Source organism: Neovison vison, chromosome X, assembly GCF_020171115.1.
Source record: "Neovison vison isolate M4711 chromosome X, ASM_NN_V1, whole genome shotgun sequence".
NCBI lineage: Eukaryota > Metazoa > Chordata > Mammalia > Carnivora > Mustelidae > Neogale > Neogale vison.
In genome coordinates, this window is record NC_058105.1 from 71,566,649 (window position 1) to 71,589,090 (window position 22,442).

Consider the following 22,442-nt stretch of genomic DNA (forward strand, 5'->3'; position numbering starts at 1 on the left):
CTGGTTATTGGTAATGTATCTCCTTCCAGAAGGGCACTCACCCGGAGTTTAGGAGGTGGATTCTCCCCAGATTCCTTTTTTTCTTTGAGTTGAGCCACATCCTGAGCCAGGATCTTCCTATCTTCAAGAAGGTCATTCAGATGGCGTTTGGCTTCCTCAGTACTGACCATAACCTCAATTTCATTTGCAAGCCAATTCTAGAAGAGAGATTGGTGATGTTGGGTTAGGGATAAGGGATCTCTGGCCCATGGACTAGATTCAGCTCCAGACTTAATTTCACTCAGAACAGAGCCCACATAAGTAGAAGTGAGACTTCCATTCATGCCTACACTCACCCAAAATTGTAATAGCTCTCCAAGAGCTTTTTAACAGCAATATCCCAAAAGGTCATAAGAAAGAGACTTTCTGCAGAAAATCTTTCTCTACATATCCTAGCATTTCTAAAGACCATCTTTGCCTTCTCCATTTTCTCCTTAACTTGTCCTTAACTAGTCATGATAAGGAATTGAAATACATTTTTAAATTTTTTTAAAGATTTTATTTATTTGACAGAGAGATCACAAGTAGGCAGAGAGACAGGCACAGAGAGAGGGGAAGCAGGCTCCCTGCTGAGCAGAGAGCCCGATGCAGGGATCAATCCCAGGACCCTGAGATCACAACCCGAGCCAAAGGCGGAGGCTCAACCTACTGAGCCACCTAGGTGCCCCTGAAATACATTTTGATTATCTGTTCTATTTACTACACAGATACCCATTCTTTTTAAACTTTTTTTTACTTGAGTATAGTTGACACATAATGTTACACAAGTGTTCGGGTACAACATAGTGATTCAACATCTCTGTATGTTATGCTTTGTTCACCACAAGTGTAGCTACCATCTGTCACCATACAACACTATTACAATATCACTGACTATATTGATGCTATTATTTTTATTCCTCTGACTTCATTCCATAACTAGAAGCCTGTACCTCCCACTCCCCTCCACCCATTTTTCTATGCCTCTACTCCTCCTTTCCCTCTGGCAACCATTAGTTTGTTCTCTGTATTTATAGGTCTGACTGCTTTTTGTTTGTTCATTCATTTGTTTTTTAGATTCCACATGTGAGTGAAATCATGTGCTATTTGGCATTCTCAGTCTGATTTATTTCACTTAGCATAATACCCTAGAGGTATTAAGTCCATCCATGTTGTCACAAATGGCAAGATCGCATCCTTTTTTTATGGCTGTGTAACATTCCACTGTGGGGTGTGTGTGTGTGTGTGTGTGTGTGTGTGTGTGTGTGCGTGTGTGTGTGTGTATCACATCTTCTTTACCCATTCATCTATCCATGGACACTTAGGTTGCTTCCTTATCTTGGCTACTGTAAATAATGCTGCAATACACATGGGGTGCAAATATCTTCAAATTAGTGTTTTTGTTTTCTTTGGATAAATACCCAGTGGCAGAATTACTGGATATATGGTATTTCTAGTTTTATTTTTTTGAGGAGCCCCCATACTGTTTTCCACAGTGGATATACCAATTTACATTCCTACCAACAAGACATGAGGGTTCCTTTTTCTTCACATCCTTGCCCACATTTGTTATTTTTGTCTTTCTGTTTTTAGCCATTTTGACAGGTATAAGGTGATATCTCATTGTGGTTTGATCTGCATTTCCCTGGTGAGTAGTGATGTTAAGCAATTTTTCATGTGTCTGTTGGCCATTTGTATGTCTTCTTTGGGAAAATGTCTGTTTAGGTCCTCTGCCCGTTTTTAAAATTGGTTGCTTTTCTGTTGTTGAGCTGTACAAGTTCTTTATATATCTTGGATAATAACCCGTCATTGGATATATCATTTGCAAATATCTTCTCCCATTCAGTAGGTTGCCTTCTTGCTTTGTTGATGGTTTCCTTCACTGTGCTAAAGCTTTTTATTTTGATGTACTACCTACTTACCAATTTATGCTTTTGTTTCTCTTGCCTTAGGAGACATAATTAGATATGCATTCTTAATCTTTAAAGTCGATGAATGAAATTTTTTAAGCAAACAAAACTAAATTTAGTTTATAAAAGTAACCATCTCTGTGAGAACATTTTCACTTTTGATGGAGGCATACCATGCTTAAAAGTAATTAAAAGAAGCGTGGATGATATCGAAGAGATTACTGCCTATGTTCTCCTCTAGGAGTCTGATGGATTCCTGTCTCACGTTGAGGTCTTTTATCCATTTTGAGTTAATCTTTGTGTACGGTGTAAGAGAATGGTCGAGTTTCATTCTTCTACATATAGCTGTCCAGTTTTCCCAGCACCATTTATTGAAGAGACTGTCTTTTTTCCACTGTATATTTTTTCCTGTTTTGTCAAAGATTAATTGACCATAGAGTTGAGGGTCCATATCTGGGCTCTCTACTCTGTTCCACTGGTATATGTGTCTGTTTTTATGCCAGTACCATGCTGTCTTGGTGATCACAGCTTTGTAATAAAGATTGAAATCAGGTAACGTGATACCCCCAGCTTTATTTTTGTTTTTCAACATTTCCTTAGCAATTCGGGATCTCTTCTGATTCCATACAAATTTTTGGATTATTTGCTCCAGCTCTTTGAAGAATACCGGTGGAATTTTGATAGGAATGGCATTAAAAGTATAGATTGCTCTAGGCAGTATAGACATTTTAACAATGTTTATTCTTCCGATCCAAGAGCATGGAACGGTCTTCCATCTATTTGTGTCTTCTTCAATTTCTTTCACGAGTGTTCTGTAATTCCTCAAGTACAGATCCTTTACCTCTTTGATTAGGTTTATTCCCAGGTATCTTATGGTTCTTGGTGCTATAGTAAATGGAATCGATTCTCTAATTTCCCTTTCTGTATTTTCATTGTTAGTGTATAAGAAAGCCACTGATTTCTGCACATTGACTTTGTATCCTGCCACGTTGCTGAATTGCTGTATGAGTTCTAGTAGTTTGGGGGTGGAGTCTTTTGGGTTTTCCATATAAAGAATCATGTCATCTGCGAAGAGAGAGAGTTTGACTTCGATATCAGCCACATCAACTTCTTTCAAGATATGTCTCCAAAGGCAAAGGAAACAAAAGCGAAAATAAACTTCTGGGACTTCATCAAAATCAAAAGCTTCTGCACAGCAAAGGAAACAGTCAAAAAAACAAAGAGGCAACCCATGGAATGGGAGAAGATATTTGCAAATGACAGTACAGACAAAAGGTTGATATCCAGGATCTATAATGAACTCCTCAAACTCAACACACACGAAACAGACAAACATATCAAAAAATGGGCAGAAGATATGAACAGACACTTCTCCAATGAAGACATACAAATGGCTATCAGACACATGAAAAAATGTTCATCATCACTAGCCCTCAGGGAGATTCAAATTAAAACCACATTGAGAGAGCCACCCCCTTCTACACGATCACGCTGAGCTAGTACCCGCGCCTGGAATCGGGTCGCAACCCCAGCAGCGCCTGCCGCCTGCCACTGCCTCTGGACCATGGACCCCCGCAAAGTGAGCGAGCTTCGGGCTTTCGTGAAAATGTGTAAGCAGGATCCGAGCGTTCTGCACACCGAGGAAATGCGTTTCCTGCAGGAGTGGGTGGAGAGCATGGGGGGTAAAATACCATCTGCCACTAATAAAACTAAATCAGAAGACAGTATCAAGGAAGAAAAACCAGATAGTAAGAAGGCGGAGGAAAACAAAGACAGATGAACCATCAAGTGAGGAGAGTGATCTAGAAATTGACAATGAAGGTGTGATTGAACCAGATACCGATGCCCCTCAAGAAATGGGAGATGAAAATGCAGAGATAACCGAGGAAATGATGGTTCAGGCAAATGATAAAAAAGTGGCTGCCATTGATGCCCTAAATGATGGTGAACTACAGAAAGCCATTGACTTGTTCACAGATGCCATCAAACTAAATCTTCGCTTGGCCATTCTGTATGCCAAGAGAGCCAGTGTCTTCATCAAATTACAGAAGCCAAATGCTGCCATTCGAGACTGTGACAGAGCTATTGAAATAAATCCTGATTCAGCTCAGCCTTATAAGTGGCGCGGGAAAGCACATAGACTTCTGGGCCATTGGGAAGAAGCGGCGCATGATCTTGCCCTTGCTTGCAAACTGGATTATGATGAAGATGCTAGTGCGATGCTGAAAGAAGTTCAGCCGAGGGCCCAGAAAATTGCTGAACATCGGAGAAAATATGAGCGAAAACGTGAAGAGCGAGAGATCAAAGAAAGAATAGAAAGGGTTAAGAAGGCTCGGGAAGAACACCAGAGAGCCCAGAGGGAGGAAGAAGCCAGACGACAATCAGGAGCTCAGTATGGCTCTTTCCCAGGTGGCTTTCCTGGGGGAATGCCTGGTAATTTTCCGGGAGGAATGCCTGGAGTGGCAGGGGGGATGCCTGGAATGGCAGGAATGCCTGGGCTCAATGAAATTCTTAGTGATCCAGAAGTTCTTGCAGCCATGCAGGATCCAGAAGTTATGGTGGCCATCCAGGATGTGGCCCAGAACCCAGCGAATATGTCAAAATATCAGAGCAACCCAAAGGTTATGAATCCCATCAGTAAATTGTCAGCCAAATTTGGAGGTCAAGCATAATGCCCTTCTGACAAAGAAAGCCCTTGCTGAAGGAAAAGCAACTTCGATCACCTAATGGATGTCGCAATAATACAAACCAGTGTACCTCCGATCTTCTCATGAAGAAAGCTGGGGTGCTGTGAAGAGAGTCCCTACCCCTCTGCTCCCCATGCAACTGAAACATTCTACAATGGTTTGCCATTAGGGTATTCATTCAGATAATGTTTTCCTACTAGGAACTACAAACTTTAAACACTTTTTAAACCTTAAAAATATTTAAAAACATATTAAAAAAAAACCACATTGAGATATCACCTTACACCAGTTAGAATGGCCAAAATTAACAAAACAGGAAACAACATGTGTTGGAGAGGATGTGGAGAAAGGGGAACCCTCTTACACTGTTGGTGGGAATGCAAGTTGGTGCAGCCTCTTTGGAGAACAGTGTGGAGATTCCTCAAGAAATTAAAAATAGAACTTCCCTATGACCCTGCCATTGCACTCCTGGGTATTTACCCCAAAGATACAGATGTAGTGAAAAGAAGGGCCAACTGTACCCCAATGTTTATAGAAGCAATGGCCACGGTCGCCAAACTGTGGAAAGAACCAAGATGCCCTTCAATGGACGAATGGATAAGGAAGATGTAGTCCATATACACTATGGAGTATTATGCCTCCATCAGAAAGGACGAATACCCAACTTTGTAGCAACATGGACGGGACTGGAAGAGATTATGCTGAGTGAAATAAGTCAAGCAGAGAGAGTCCATTATCATATGGTTTCACTTATTTGTGGAGCATAACAAATATCATGGAGGACAAGGGGTGTTAGGAGAAGGGAGTTGGGGTAAACTGGAAGGGGAGGTGAATCATGAGAGACTATGGACTCTGAAAAACAATCTGAGGGGTTTGAAGTGGCGGGGGTGTGGGAGGTTGGGGTACCAGGTGGTGGGTATTATAGAGGGCACGGATTGCATGGAGCACTGGGTGTGGTGAAAAAATAATGAATACTGTTTTTCTGAAAATAAATAAATTGGGAAAAAAAACAAAAACAAACAAAAAAAAGAAGGGTGGAGTGAGTGGATATATTAATGCCAGATAATGTAAAATTCAAATCAAAGAATATTACTGAGGATAAAAAAGATTATTTCATAATGGTAAAGGAGTCAAGTATTCAAAGGAACTTAATCCTTAATGTTTATATTTCTAATTTAAGTATCAAAACCATACATGAGCCAACAAAGGAGATAATATGAAATCATAAAAATACTCAGTTGATCCAAAAGAAGTCAGAAAACAAACAAAATAAAGGGAATGATGAAGAGATGGGACAAATAGAAAATAGCAAGAAAATAGAGACAAGCCTACCCATATCAATAATTATATTAAAAGCAAATGATCTAAATACCCCAATTAAAATGCAGATTGTCAGATTAGATCATAAAATTTAGACCCAACTATATACTGCCTACAAGAAACAAACTTTATTTTTTTAAAGTTAATTTATGTAAGTTAAATAATCTCTACACTCAATATGGGGCTCAAACTCATGACCCTGAAATTAAGAGTTGTATGCTATTCAGGGCACCTGGGTGGCTCAGTTGGCTGAGCATCTGCCTTTGGCTCAGGAGTCATGATCTCGGGGTCCTGGAACTGAGCCCTGGATAGGGCTCCCTGCTCAGTGGGGAATCCCTTTCTCCCTCTGCCCCTCCTTTTCACTTGTGCTCTGTCTCAAATAAATAGATAAACGAGAATCTTTAAAAAGAAAAAAAAAAGAGTTGCATGCTCTGTTGACTGAGCCAGCAGATACCCTGGAAATACACTTTAAAAACAAAGGCACAAATAGCTTAAAACCAAAGGGATTAAGAAATACATACCATTCTAGGGGCTCCTGCGTGGCTCAGTTGGTTAAGTGTTTGCCTTCAGCTCAAGTCATGATCCCAGGGTACTGGGATGAAGCCCAAGATTGGACACCCTGCTCAGTGGGGAGTCTGCTTCTCCCTCTCCTCTGCCCCTCCCCTCATGAGCACGCACGCACTCTCCCTCTCTCTCGTGTGCAGACTCCCTATCTCTCAAATAAATAAATAATCTTTTTGGGCACCTGGGTGGGTCAGTCGGGTTGTGTCTGCCTTCGGCTCAGGTCATGAACTCAGAGTCCTGGGATTGATCCACGCATTGGGCTCTCTGCTCAGTGGGGATTCTGCTTCTCTCTCTCTCTCACAAGCAGGGGGATCAGGAGAGGTATGTATGTATGTGTGTGTGTGTGTGTATATTATACATATATATATATATACATACACACATATTCTAGCATTAGTTAAAAAAAAAAGCTGGAGGGACTATATTATTAGCAGAAAAAGTAGATTTCAGGACAAAGAATTTTACCAGGAATAAAAAAGGTCATTTCGTGATAATGAAAAGCTCAATTAATCCCAATTATTTACATCACTAATAACAAAGCTTCAAAACACATGAAGCAAAAACAGAACTACAAGGAGAAAAAGACAAATCCATAATTTCAGTTGGAGATTTGAATACCCATATCTCAATAAATGATAGAATAAGTAGGCAGAGAATCAGCAAGGATACAGTAGAAATGAACAGCACAATCAAATAGAAAAGATTGACATTTATAGAACACTTTCTCTAACAAGAGCAGAATACATATTCTTCTCAAGTACACATAGAATATTTGCCAAGACTGACCATATTCTAAGCCTCATCAAATTTGAAAGGATTCAAGTCACACAATGTTCTCTAACCACAATAAAATTATATTAGAAATCATAACACAAAGATATCTATAAAAATACTCCAATATTTGGAAACTAAATAACCCACTTGTAAATAACCCATGGGTCAAAGAAGAAATCAATAGGTAAATTAGAATATATTTTGAATTGAATGAAAATGAAAATATAAGTATCAAAATTTGTGGGATGTTATTAAAGGATTACTTAAGAGGAAATTTATGGCACTGAATGCCTATATTAGAAAAGAAGAAGGGGCACCTGAGTGGCTTAGTTGGTTAAGTGTCCAACTCTTGATTTCAGCTCAGGTCATGATCTCAGGGTTGTGAGACTGAGTACCTTGTCAGGCTCTGTGCTGGGCATGGAGCCTGCTTGGGATTCTCTTCCTCCTACTCCCTCTGCCCCTTGCCCCCCCAAAAAACCCATCGAAATCAATGACCTCAGATTCTACTTTAAGAAACTAAAAAATATAAGCCAATTAAATCCAAACCAGAAGTAAGGAAATAATAAAGATTATATTAGAAACTAATGAGTTGGGGTTTTGGGAACATTTTAAAAATTTTGGTAAAATAGGGATGCCTGGGTGGCTCAGTTGGTTAAGCAGCTGCCTTCAGCTCAGGTCATGATCCCAGCCTCCTGGGATCGAGTCCCACATTGGGCTCCTTGCTTGGTGGGGAGCCTGCTTCTCCCTCTGACTCTGCCCGCCACTCTGTTGGCCTGTGCTCACTCTCGCTCCTCTCTCTCTGACAAATAAATAAAAATAAAATCTTTAAAAAAATTTTGGTAAAATATACATGACATAAAATTTACCATTTTAACCATTAGTAAGAATGAGCTGGTTCTCTGATAAATCTCTAGCCAAATTGATCATGAAAGAGGAAAAAGGTACAAAACATCCAATAACAGGAATGAGATAGATGATATTACCACAGCTTTTAGACTTTAGAAGGATAATAAGGGAATAGTATGAATAACTTTATTTGACAACTTAGATGAAGCAGACAAGCTCACTGAAACACACAAATTACCAAAGCTTACTTAAGAAGAAGTACATAATCCGAGCAATCCTACAGTTATTTAAAAAAAAAAAAACAATCCTGAGTTTTAGTTAATTTCCACCTACTCCCCAAAGAAAATCTAACAAAAAACCCCCCTTCAGGCCCAGATGATTTAACTTGGAAAATTTTACCCAACTTTTTTTTAATTTTTTTTTTTAAAGATTTTATTTTATTTATTTGAGAGAGAGACAGTGAGAGAGAGCATGAGCGAGGAGAAGGTCAGAGAGCGAAGCAGACTCCCCATGGAGCTGGGAGCCTGATGTGGGACTCGATCCCGGGACTCCAGGATCACGCCCTGAGCTGAAGGCAGTCGTCCAACCAACTGCGCCACCCAGGCATCCCGCCAACTTTTTTTTTAAAAGATTTTTATTTATTTATTCGACAGAGAGAGATCACAAGTAGGCAGAGAGGCAGGCAGAGAGAGAGGAGGAAGCAGGCTCCCCACCAAGGAGAGAGCCCAATGCAGGGCTCGATCCCAGAACCCTGGGATCATGACCTGAGCCGAAGGCAGAGGCTTTAACCCTCTGAGCCACCCAGGCGCCCCAATTTTACCCAACTTTTAAAGAAGAAACAATATTAATTCTCTACAAACTCTTCCAGACAATTGAAAAAGAAGGAGTATTTCCTAACTCATTCAAAGAGGCCAACATTACTTAGATACCTAAAACAGATGAAGACATTATAAGAAAACAACAGAAATGAACAGATATGCAAAAATTTTACATAAAATTTTTATTTTAGAAAAATTTTAGTTTTATATACTGCTGTGTTTGATAATACATAAAAGGATGATGTATTACAACCAAGTGGAGTTTATCCAAGGAACGTAAGGCTGGTTTCATAATTGAATATCACAACACTCAGAATAAAACCTTACAACAAACTAAGAATACATAAGGCTGTTTTGTATTGGGTGGCTCAGATAGTTAAGTATCTGACTTTCAGCTTGGGTCTTGGGGTCCTGGGATCAAGCCCTGCAATGGGTCTGTGTTGCTCAGCAACTCTGCTCCTCCCCCATCCCCTGACTTGTGCTCTCTCAAGTAAAATAAGGTCTTAAAAAAAAGGACTTCCTCAATCTGATAATGGATATCTATGAAAACCCTACAACTAATATCATACTTCATGGTGAAAGACTAAATCCTTTGCCCAAGATCACAAAAAACAGAATGGTGTCTACTGTCACCACTCCTATGCAACATTATCTTGATGGTCCAACCTGATGTAAAAGACAAGTAAGAGAAATAAAAGACATACAGATTAGAAAGGAAGAAATATATTTGTATTTACAGATGGCATGACTGTCTGTAGAAAATCCCAAAGAACCTACAAAACAGTTGCTAGACTAATAAAGTCAAAAGATGGAAACTGATATACAAAAACCAATTGTATTTCTATAAACCAGCAATGAACAACTGGATAAACAATTTGGCAGTTTTTTATAAAGTTAAACATAAACTTACCATATGACCTAGCAATTCTACTCCTAGGCATTTACCCAAGTGAAATGTCTACCTATGTTTACACAGAAATCTTTTATAGCAGCTTTATTCACAATCACCAAAAACTGGGAAAAAACCTCTAAGATATCCTTTAATTGGTGAATAGATAAACTTTGGGACATCCATACAATGGAATACAACTCAGAAAAAAAAGGGCAAAAACTACTGATCCATGCAACAAAATAAATGAGTCTCTGAAGCATTATGCTAAGTGAAAGAAGTCATGCTGTATTTTTTTTAATATGTTTCTATTTATATGACACTGATGCAAAGGGAAAACAATCATGACAGAAGACAAATGAATGTTTGCTAATGGCTAGGGTTGTGGGAGGAGTTAACCATAGGTATAGAGGAATTAGCGAGGACAATAAAACTATCCCACACCTTGCTTGTGATGCTGGTTATACAACTGTATGTGTTGTCAAAACTCTCAGAATTGTACACTACAAAAGGTAAATCTTATAGTATGTCAGATACGCCTTAATAAAGTTGAAAAAAATCAATGTCATTTGCCATACTTAACAGAGTAAAAACCATAAGATCATCTCAATAGGATTCAGAAAAAACTTTGGAAAAAACCCCAGCATCCGTTCATGATAAAAACTTAACAGCAAACCAGGGAGAGACAGGAACTTCTTCAAACTGATAAAAGACATACACTAAAACCTATATCAAGTATCATACTTAATGGTGAAGGATTGAAATGTTTTCTCCCTAAGATTGGAAACAAAGCAAGGCTGTCTCTTCACCTACTCAATTAAATATTTTACTGGTGGTTCTAGCAAGTGCAATAAGACAAGATCAAATTTAAAAAAGAGGCATACAAAGCTGATAAGTAAATAAAATGGTCTCTATTTGCAGATGATATGATTGTCTATGTAGCCTCTATAAAAGAGCTATAAAACACGGTGCCTGGGTGGCTCAGTTGGTTAAGTGACTGCCTTCAGCTCAGGTCACAATCCTGGAGTCCCAGAATCGAGTCCCACATCAGGCTCCCTGCTCAATGGGGAGTCTACTTCTCCCTCTGACCCTCCCCCTCACATCCTCTTTCAAATAAATAAATAATATCTTTTTTTTTTTTAAAAAAAAAAGCTATAAAGACTGGGTGGTTCAGTTGGTTAAGTATCTGCCTTCAGCTCAGGTCATGATCCCAGGGTCATGGGACTGGGCCCCCCTATTGGGTTCCTTGCTCAGTGGGGAGCTTGTTTCTCCCACTCCCTCTCCCTCTGTCTGCCGTGCCCCCTCCTTGTGCTCTCTCTCTCTCTCTCTCCGTGTCAAATAAATAAATGAAATCTTTAAAAAAATAAAAAGAAGGGGTGCCTGGCTGGCTCAGCTGTTGGGCATCTGCTTTCGGCTCAGGTCATGATCTCAGGGTCCTAGTTCAAGCCCCACATCAGGCTCCCTGCTTGGTGGGAAGGCTGCTTCTCCCATTTCCCCTGTTTGTGTTCCCTCTCTTGCTGTATCTCTCTCTGTCAAATAAATAAAATTTTTATAAAAAAATAAAAGAGCTATAAGAACCAATGAATACGTCCAGACAATTGGAAATTGAAATAAAAAAATTTTCTGCTATCAGGGCGCCTGGGTGGCTCAGTGGGTTAAAGCCTCTGCCTTCGGCTCAGGTCATGATCCCAGGTCCTGGGATTGAGCCCCGCATCAGGCTCTCTGCTCAGCAAGGCGCTTGCTTCCTTCTCTCTCTCTCTCTGCCTGCCTCTCTGCCTACTTGTGATCTCTGTCTGTCAAATAAAAAAAAAAACTTAAAAAAAATTTCCGCTACCATAAAAATATGAAATATTTAAGAATATATTTGACAAAAGATGTGTAACACCAGTATACTGAAAACTAAGACACTACTGAGAGAAATTAAAGATTTAAAAAAAATGGAGAGGTGCATGTGTTCATGAATCAAAAGACTCAATATTGTTAAGATATAAATTCTCCTACAGATTCTATGTAATCCTAATCAAACTCCCAGTAGAGTTTTTATGGAAATCAACAAGCTGATTCTAAAATTTATATGAAAATGCACAGCACCTAGTTTTCCCAAGATAACTTTGAAAGAGTATAACAACTTTGGGGGCTTATACTACCTGATTTCAGAACTTATTATAAAGCTAGTGTGATTAAACATGTTGGTGTTATGCTTTATTAGCATAAAGACAGGCACATAGATCAATGGGATAGAATCTAGAAATTGACTTATGGACAATTGATTTTGACAAAGGTGTCAAGTCAAAATGAATCATAAACTTAAATGTAAAGCTTAAAACTGGGTAAGATAAAAAGCTTTTGCACCACAAAGGAAACAGTCAACAAAACTAAGAGGCAATTCACGGAATGGGAGAAGATATATGCAAATGATGTTATAGTTAAAGGACTGGTATCCAAGATCTATAAAGAATGTCTCAAGCTCAACACCCAAAAAACAAATAATCCTATCAATAAATGGGCAGAAGATATGAACAGACACTTCTCCAAAGAAGACATACAAATAGCTAACAGACACATGAAAAAATGTTCAACATCACTAGCCATCAGGGAAATACAAATCAAAACCACAATGAGATACCATCTTATACCAGTTAGAATTGCCAAAATTAATAATACAGGAAACAACAAGTGTTGGCGGGGATGTGGAGAAAGGGGAACCCTCTTATGCTGTTGGTGGGAATTCAAGCTGGTTATAGCCACTCTGGAAAACAGTATGGACATTCCTCAAGACGTTAAAAATAGAGCTACCTTACAACCCAGCAATTACACTTATAGGTATTTACTCCAAAGATACAGACATAGTGAAAAGAAGGGGCACATGCACCTCAATGTTCATAGCAGCAATGTCCACAATAGCCAAATTGTGGAAGGAGCCAAGATGCCCTTCAACAGATGAATGGGGTAAGGAAGATGTGATTCTTATATACAATGGAATATTACTCAGCCATCAGAAAGGATGAATAACCACCATTTGCATCGACATGGATGGAACTAGAGGGGATTATGCTAAGTGAAGTAAGTCAAGCAGAGAAAGACAATTATATGGTTTCACTCATATGTGGAACACAAGGAATAGCACAGAGGACCACAGAGGGGAAGGAAAGGAAAACTGAATGGGAAGAAATCAGAGAGAGAGGCAAACCATGATAGACTCTGGACACCAGGAATCAAACTGAGGGTTACAAAAGAGAGATGGGTTGGGGGATGGGATAACTGGGTGATGGGAATTAAGGAGGGCATGTGTGGTGATGAGCACTGGGTATTACACAAAACTAATGAACTGTTGAACACTAAATCAAAAACTAATGATGTACTACTATATGTTGGCTAATTGAACATAATAAAAAAATAAAAATAAAATAAATTGAATTAAATTCAAACTTACAAAAATTCTAGAAGAAAATTTAGGGGGAAACCTTAGTGATCTTGGGTTTGGCAATAATTTTTTAAACAGGTCATAAAACCCACTAAGCATAAAAGAAAAAAAATGTCAATGAAAAGGATGGCATCAAAATTAAAAAGGCTTGCCCTTCAAAAGACACTGTTAAAAAGGGGAAAGGCAAGCTATAGCCCAGGAGAAATTTACAAAACATAAAAGTCCTTTGTTAGATATATCTAGAATATATAAAGAATTCTAACTGAATGTAATAACAAAAAAAAGACAACCTAATTAAAAAATGGGGAAGATGGGGTGCCTGGGAGGCTCAATCAGTTAAGCATCTGTCTTGGCTCAGGTGGTGATTTTGGGGTGCCACATGTTGGGCTCCCTACTCAGCAGGGAGCCTGCTTCCTCCTCCTGCCTGCCTCTCTGCCTGCTTGTGATCTCTGTCTGTCAAATGAATAAATAAAATCCTTTTTTATCAGCACTTTCTAATTTTATTATTTAAAGCTTTTCTTGCATTTCCAGATTATTTTGCACTGAGTATACATTTATTTAGAAAACATTAATAAAGCTATTTCCAAGCAGAGTAATACAGCCATTAAATTAACATATACCCAGGTGTCCCTTCAAGTTCTGACCTCCTTTTTAAAAATTTTTGAATAAATAAAATCTTAAAAAAAAATGGAAACACCACAAAATGTCCATCAGCAGGTGAATAGATAAATAAATTGTGGGACAGCCATCAGCATGCTGCCATTTAGCAACAAAAAGGAAAGAAGTATTGAGACACACAACCACAGTGATGAATCTTGTTATAATAATGTTGAATGAAAGTCAGAAAAAGAAAATATGTATGATTCAATTTTTACACAATTCTAGAAAATAAAAACTAATTTACAGTGACAGAAAGCAGATTAATTGTTGCCTAGAGATGGGGAAGGAGAGGGATGGACTGGGGGGGGGAGAAGGGATTACAAAGTGGTAACTAGTAAGTTTTGGTCATGACGGACATAGACATTGTCTTGATTGTGGTGTTGATTTCATGGGTGCATGTGTCAAAGCCTATTAAATTGTACACTTTAAATATGTATAGTTTATTGTAGTTCAATTGTACCTCAGTAAAACTGTTAAAAAATTAAATGAACCTCAATAGAGGCAGGGATGGAAAGGGTTCTCTACTCTTGGTCTTTAACATCTGTTCAAAGATATTCAAAGGTATCATTAGGAAATCAGGCTTTCGGGTAAGACTTCAGATTTTAAAGTGTTTAATTCTCAACCAAAATGAAGCGATTTTCCTTGTTTTCCCTATCCCTGATGTAGGTAAGAAAAATGGCAGCATAAGCTGCCCATACCTTCACTCGAGCAGCAGTGCCTTCCATTCCACGGCTCTGAGTCTCCTTCCGCTTATCTGCAACCTCCTGCTGTTTTTGGAGAGCATCCTTGAGACGTTTGTTGGCAGCTGCTGCCTAAATAAAAATGGCTCATGGTAATGTCGAATTGAAGAGTGAAAAAAAATTTAATTTCCATTTTTCTTTCTTAGTAAAGAAAAATGAAAATATTCTATGGGTCTGAATTCCTATAGGAATCAACTTTTAAGTCTCTGTGTACATAATACTGGTGAACAGCTACTGCTTGAGAGCCTAGGAGAGGTACATATTTCAAAGAAGTACTGTGGACTGAAAGTGTCTGGCAATGTCACTTCTCAATATTACTCTGCATTTTTTTTTTTTGGAAAGAAGCAAGCCCAATTGGAAAAAAAAATCTTTATTTGAATAGTACCATTTTCTTCAGATTTTTTTCTGCTCACAGTTCATGACATATACACAGGGATTAAGACTAAGGAATTGCTGGCCAAGATTGGTATCACTGGTTTCTCAGGACACTGGCTCAATTAAGGGATACGACTTTATCAGCACCTAAGCCTGAAGGTGACCTAGTAGATTGGATTTTCTTACCTCCTTGGTTTTATGTCTGCGTAAATTAGATTTTTCTGGAAGTTTCTTGACTTAGTAGATTGGATTTTCTTACCTCCTCAGTTTTACGTCTGAGCACATTAGACTGTTTCTGGAAGTTTCTTTCAAGTTTGAGCAGTTCATATTGCCTCTTACGGTCCTGAGAAGAAAAAAGTCAGGCTTTTAATTGCAATTAAGCTAGCTAACATAAAACCTTATAACATAACTAAAGAGCCTTTCAATGTAATAGTCATTATGAAAAACATTATGGAGGTCCCTCAAAAAATAAAATAGAACTACCATATAATCTAGCAATCCAACTACTAGGTATATATTCAAAGGAAATGAAATATGAAATCAGTATCTTGAAGAGGTATCTGCATTCTCATATTCATTGCAGCATTATTCATAGTAACCAAGATACGGACACAACATAAGTGTTGACAGATGAATGGATAAAGAAAATGAGGTATATGTACATAACGGAATATTATTCAGCCACCAATAAAAAGGAAATTCTGCCATTTGCAACAACATGGATGAACCCAAAGGTCATAATGGTTAACTGACATAAACCAAACTGTGAAAGACAAATACTGTATGATCTCACTTAGATGTGTAATCTAAAAAAGTCAAACTCATAGAGCCAGAGTATTGGTGGTTACCAGGAACTGGGCAAAGGGTGCAAACTTTCAGTGATAAAATGAGTAAGTTCTGGGGATCTATATATAATAGTGACTATAGTTAGTAATACTGGATACGCTTGAAATCTGCTAAGGAGTAGATCTTAAGTGTTCTCTCCACACTGAAAAAAAAAGGTAACTATGTGAGGTGATGGATGTATTACCAACAGGAAATGTGACATCTCCAAACTTACTCTTCTCTTTCAAGATTGTTATGACTCTTCTGGATCACTTTCCTTTCCATATGAATTTTAGGACCAGCATGTGAATTTCTGCAAATAAGCCAGTAGGAATTTTGACTGAGATTGTACTAAATCTGTAGCTCAATCTGGAGAGTATTCCATGTTTTCTTTTAGGAGGGGGAGATATTCCATCTTAAGATTATTAAGTCTTCCCAGCCATGAACATGGGCCATCCTTCTATTTACTTATTTAATTCAATGATGTTTTATAGAATTTAGTGTATGTTTTACATTTGTTAAGTTTATTCCTAACCATTTTATTCTTACTGATGTTATTATAAATGGAATTGTTTTCTTCATTTTCAAATTCATTTCTAGTGTATAGAAATACAACTGACTTTTGTACATTGAGCTTATATCCTCCAACCTTGCCGAATTCGTATATTAGTTTTCCTAGTTTTTTAGTAGAATCTCTAGTATTTTATACATACACAATCATGTTACCTGCTAACAGAGAGTTTTGCTTCTTCCTTTCCAATCTGTTTGTCTTTTATATATTTTTCTTGCCTAAGTGCCCTGGCTAGAACCTTCAGGACAATGTGGAATAAAAGTGACAAGAAAGGATATTCTTCTTTTGTTCCTGATCTTAGGGGGAAAGTATTCTTTTTTTTTTTCCCTATTATGATGTCAGCTGAAGGTTTTTCGTAAATGCCCTTTAACAGGTTGAGGAAGTTCCCCAGTTTCCTGAGTGTTTTTATTATGAAAGGGTGATGGATTTTGTCAAATATATTTTTTGTCTGCTGAGATAATCATGTGGTTCTTGTCCTTTATTCTACTGATATGGTGTAATATATCAACTGATTTTCAGATGTTAAGGAAGGCTTACATCTTTTTTTTTTCCCCATGTGAACCCTACTTGGTCACGGTATATCATTCTTTTTGTATGTTGCTAGATTCAATTTATTAGTATTATGTTGAAGACTTTCACATCTATATTTATAGGAGATATTTGTCTATACTTTTCTTGTGATATCTTTGGTTTTGGTATCAAGAAGTATTGGCCTCATAGAATGAGCTGGGAAATGTTTCCCTGCTTCTGTTTTTTTGGAATAGTTTCTGAAAATTTGTTATCATTTCTTCTTTAAATGTCTGATAGAACTCACCAGTGAAGCCATCCAGGCCAGGGCTTTTCTTTCTGGTAAGTCATTCATTCATTCATTCATTCATTCATTCAAGAGAGTGAATGCACACATGAGTGCAGGGGGAGGGGCAGAAGGAGGAGCAGACGAAGAGAGAATCCTCATGCAGACTGTCTGCTGAGCACAGAATCTAAATCAGGGCTTGATCCCAGGACCCTGAAATCACGACCTGAGCCAAAATCAGGAATCAGAAGCTTAACCAACTAAGCCACCCAGGCGCCCCCTTTCTGGGAAGTTTTTTTTTTTTTTGAAGATTTTATTTATTCATTTGACAGAGAGTGAGAGATCACAAGTAGGCGGAGACGCAGGCAGAGAGAGAGGAGGAAGTAGGCTCTCTGCTGAGCAGAGACCCCGATGTGGGCCTCAATCCCAGGACCCCGAGACCATGACCTGAGCTGAAGGCAGAGGCTTAATCCACTGAGCCACCCAGGTGCCCTCTGGGAAGTTTTAAATTAGTAAATTAATCTCTTGTTATGGGCCTGTAAAGATTTTCTATTTCTTCTTGAGTCAGTTTTAGTAATTTGTATCTTTCAAAAATTTTTCCCATTTCATTTAGGCTATTTAATTTGTTGGCATAGAGTTGTTCATAGTATTCCCTTACGATCCTTTCATTCTGAAAACTAGTAGTGATGTCCTCTCTTTATTCCTAATTTTAGTAATAAATCTTCTCTCTCTTTTTCTTAAGGCTACCTAAAGATTTGTCCTTATTTGTCAATCATTTCCAAGGTCCAATTTTTGGTTTCACTGATTTTCTCTATTATTTTTTTCCATTCTCTATTGTATTGATTTCCACTCTAACCTTTAACATTTCTGTCCATCTGCTAGCTTTGAGTTTAGTTTGCTCATTTTTCTTTTTTCAGTGTCTTAAAGTGGAAGTCTAGGTTACTGATTTGGGATGTTTATTCATTTTTTTTTAAAGATTTTATTTATTTATTTGACAGAGATCCAAGTAGGCAGAGAGGCAGGCAGAGAGAGAGGAGGAAGCAGGCTCCCCACTGAGCAGAGAACCCAACGCGGTGCTCGATCCCAGGACCCTGAGATCATGACCTGAGCCGAAGGCAGAGGCATTAACCCACTGAGCCACCCAGGCGCCCTTATTCATTTTTAATATAGGCATTAACAGCTACAAATTTCTCTCTAAATACTGGTCTAACTGCGACCCATAAATTTTGGTATATTATGTCTTTTTGTTTTTAGTCATCAAAAATTTTTCATGTGACTTCCTCTTTGAGCTTTTATTTAATTAGGACTATGTTTAATTTCCTCATATTGGTGAATTTCCCAAATTCCCTTCTGTTATTTATTTCATCCCACTGTGGTTGGAATGTATACTTTATATTATTTTATTCCTTTTAAGCTTACTTTTTTCCCTTTTAAACTTATCAAGGCATGTTTTATGGCCTAACATACAGACTATCCTGGAGAAATGTCCTATGTGTTCTTGAGAAGACTGTATACCTTGCTATTGTTGGAGTAGTCTATAGATGTCTATTAGGTCTAGTTAGTTTATAGTATTGTTAAGTCTTTGATATCCTTGCTGTTCTTGTGCCTAGTTGTTCTATCCATTTTTGAAAGTGAGGTACTGAAATATCCAAATATTATTATTGATTTATCTATTTCTCCCTTCATTTCTGTTGGTGTTTGCTTCACATATTTTGAGGCTTTGTTGTTAGGTGCATATTTTTTAAAATAATTGTTATATCTTCCTGATGGATTGACTCTTCTATCATTATAAAATGTTCCTTTCTATTTCTAGTAATATTTTGGGTTTTAAAGTGTATTTTGACTGTATAGCCACATCAGCTTTGGTGTTTCAATGGTAGATCTTTTTCCAACGTTTATTTTCAGCTTCTTTGTATCTTTGAATCCATTATGTGTCTTCTGTAGACAGCATACCTTGTTATAAATCTTGGATTTTTTATTTTATTTTTATTTATTTTTTAAAAATATTTTATTTATTTATTTGACAGATCACAAGTAGGTAGAGAGGCAGGCAGAGAGAGAGAGGGAAGCAGGCTCCCTGCTAAGCAGAGAGCCCAACGCAGGGCTCGATCCCAGGACCCTGAGATCACGACCCGAGCCGAAGGCAGAGGCTTTAACCCACTGAGCCACCCAGGCACCCCAAATCTTGGATTTTTTAAATCCAGACTGACAATTTCTACCTTTTGAGTAGACGGTTTAATCTATTCACTTTATGTTATTATTGATATGTTTGGAATCATCTTTTCAAGTTTACTTTTTAAAAAATGTATCTTTTTTGTTCTTCCATTCTTCTTTACTATTTTCTTTTACATTAAGTGAATATTTTTTAGGGTAGTGTATTGATTCCCTCAATGATTATTTCACTCTATTTTTGAGTTATTTTCTTTTTTTAAAGATTTTATTTATTTATTTGACAAAGAGAGCACACACAAGCAGGGAGAGCAGCAGGCAGAGGGAGAGGGAAAAGCAGGCCTCCCACTGAGTAGGAAGCCCATTGCAGGGCTCAATCCCAGGACCCTGGGATCATGACCTAAGCTGAAGGCAGATGCTTAACTGAGCCACCCAGGTGCTCCTTGAGTTATTATCTTAATGATTGCCTTAGTATTTATAATATACATCTTATCAGAATCTACTTCAGATTTATATTAACTTAATTTCAGTGAGATATAGAAACATAATTCCTATATAGTTCCGTTCTCTTCCCTTTTATGCTATGATTATTATGTAAATTATAACTATATAACCACATAATTCATTATTATTAATATTACTTTATATAATTTATGCTTTGAATAAGCTGAGATGAAAGAAGAACAAATATATATTTATAGAATTTGTTCTTATTTACCATTTCTGGCTCTCCTCGTTTCTTCCAATAGATTCATGTTACCACCTAATGCCATTTCTTTACTCAAATACAACTTTGCTCCCAGTCACCTACTTTGTCAAATATATTATATTTCTATATGTTATAGGCCCAACAATACAATTACATAAACACTATTTTATATAATTGCTTTTTAAATCAGTTAAGAGAAGGGAGAAGAAATACACAACTATACTTTTAGAATTACCCACAATAATACCTTTACTGGTACTCTTTTGTGTTTTCTGTGTGTGTATGTGTGTGTGTGTGTTGATTCTAATTACTGTCTAGTATCACTTGCTTTCAGTCTAAAGTTCTTTTAGTATTTCTTATAAGGTAGGTCTGCCAAAATAAGATCACTTAGCGTTTGTTTATCTGGAAATGTCTTTATTTCTTTTTTTTAAATTTAATTTTATTTTTTCAGTGTTCTAAGATTCATTGGTTATGCATCACACCCAGTGCTCCATGCAATACGTGCCCTCCTTAATACCCACCACCAGGCTCACCTAATGCCTATCCCCCTCCCCTCCAAAACCCTCAGTTTGTTTCTCAGAGTCCACAGTCTCTCATGGTTCATCTTCCTCTCTGATTTCCCCCAATTCACTTTTTCTCTCCTTCTCCTAATGTCCTCCATGTTATTCCTTATGCTCCACAAGTAAGTGAAACTAGATGATAATTGACTTTCTCTGCTTGACTTAGCATAATCTCCTCCAGTCCCATCCATGTTGATACAAAAGTTGGGTATATCCTTTCTGATGGAGGCATAATATTTCATTGTATATATGGACCATATCTTTTTTTATCCATTTGTCTGTTGGGGTTTATTCATTTGAGAGCAAGAGAGGGCATAAGCAGGCAGAGGGATAGAGGGAGAGGGAGAAGCAGGCTCCCCGCCAAGCAGGGAGCCTGATGCTGGGCTTGATCCCAGAACCCTGGGATCACGACCTGAGTTGAAGGCAAACGCTTAACTGAATGAGCCACCCAGGTGCCCCTTCTCTTCATTTTTAAAAGAAAACTTCATGGTCTATAAAATCCTTGGTTGGTAGTATTTGACTTCAGCACTTTGAATATGTTATCCCAGTCTTCTGGCCTCCACTGTTTTTTTTTTTTTTTTTAAAGATTTTATTTATTTTATGTGACAGAGAGAGATCACAAGTAGGCAGAGAGGCAGGCAGAGACAGAGGGGGAAGCAGGCTCCCCGCTGAGCAGAGAGCCCGATGCGGGGCTCGATCCCAGGACACTGAGATCATGACCTGAGCCGAAGGCAGCGGCTTAATCCACTGAGCCACTCAGGTGCCCCATGGCCTCCACTGTTTTTAATGAGAATTTGGCTGTCAATTTTATTGGGGTTTGCTTGTATGTGATAAGTCATTCTATCTTGGGCTGTCAAATTTTTTTTGTCTTTGCCTTTCGACATTTTGACATAATGTGCCTTTGTGTGGATGCCTTTGCATTTATTTTGAACTTCATTGAGCTTCCTGGATGCGTAGATTTTTTTTTTTTGCAGCAAATTTAGAAAAATTTTAGCCATTATATCTTCGAATATTTTTTTTTAAGATTTTATTTATTTATTTGAGAGAGAGAGACAGTGAGAGAGAGCATGAGCGAGGAGAAGGTCAGAGAGCGAAGCAGACTCCCCATGGAGCTGGGAGCCTGATGTGGGACTCGATCCCGGGACTCCAGGATCACGCCCTGAGCCGAAGGCAGTCGTCCAACCAACTGTGCCACCCAGGCGTCCCATATCTTCGAATATTTTTACTGTTGTTTCACTTATTGTTCTTGCAGAGCTACCACTCTTAATTGGTCACCACCAACATTTCCATGATTTTTGACAGCTCCTTTAGGTTTTAACTTCCCCAAACTCTGTCCCCAAATAAAGAGAGCCCCTCAGGGAGGGCTGCATTCCTATGGCTAGTCCAGTGGCCTGCCCTCCTGCTTGGCAGAACCTCTGTACCACTGCTCAGGCCTGGGGAGTGGGGGATAGTAGCCCACTTCCTTGAGTGATTTCTCTGTTCTATGAGGGGGTGCTGGGCAGGGGCCATACACTGTTTTTCTTGGCTTGCCTCTCCTGACATGGAACCTACCATCCTATGATTAGATGGGTTGGGGTAATCAGGCCCTAGTACTCCTGGCCTTCTGTAGCAGGAGTAGAGCTTCTGTCCTACACACATGGGCTGGGTATGAGAAAGGATCCCCAGACCATCTTGGTTGCTCTTGCCTGAAATAGAACCTCAGCAACATGAAGCTGAGGGTGGGGGGGGGGATGAAACAGAGGAAACCATAGCCATAAACTAGAAGTTGAGGAGTGAGGGGAGTGAGCTGA

General features: G+C 38.5%; 1 protein-coding gene and 1 pseudogene across 3 annotated transcripts in view; one reads left to right on the forward strand and one right to left on the reverse strand.

Annotated features, from left to right (window-relative positions):
- The window catches only part of KIF4A (kinesin family member 4A), a 122,107-nt gene that overhangs the window by 22,665 nt on the left and 77,000 nt on the right, over positions 1-22,442 (reverse strand). For all 3 annotated transcript variants that reach the window (XM_044236094.1, XM_044236096.1, XM_044236095.1), the window contains 3 exons: positions 15,285-15,368; positions 14,609-14,722; positions 42-197 (listed from right to left, as the gene is read on the reverse strand). In XM_044236094.1, coding sequence (XP_044092029.1) covers positions 42-197; positions 14,609-14,722; positions 15,285-15,368 — 354 coding nt within the window. The remainder of the gene's footprint in view (positions 1-41; positions 198-14,608; positions 14,723-15,284; positions 15,369-22,442) is intronic.
- LOC122897701 lies at positions 3,406-4,710 on the forward strand (annotated as a pseudogene).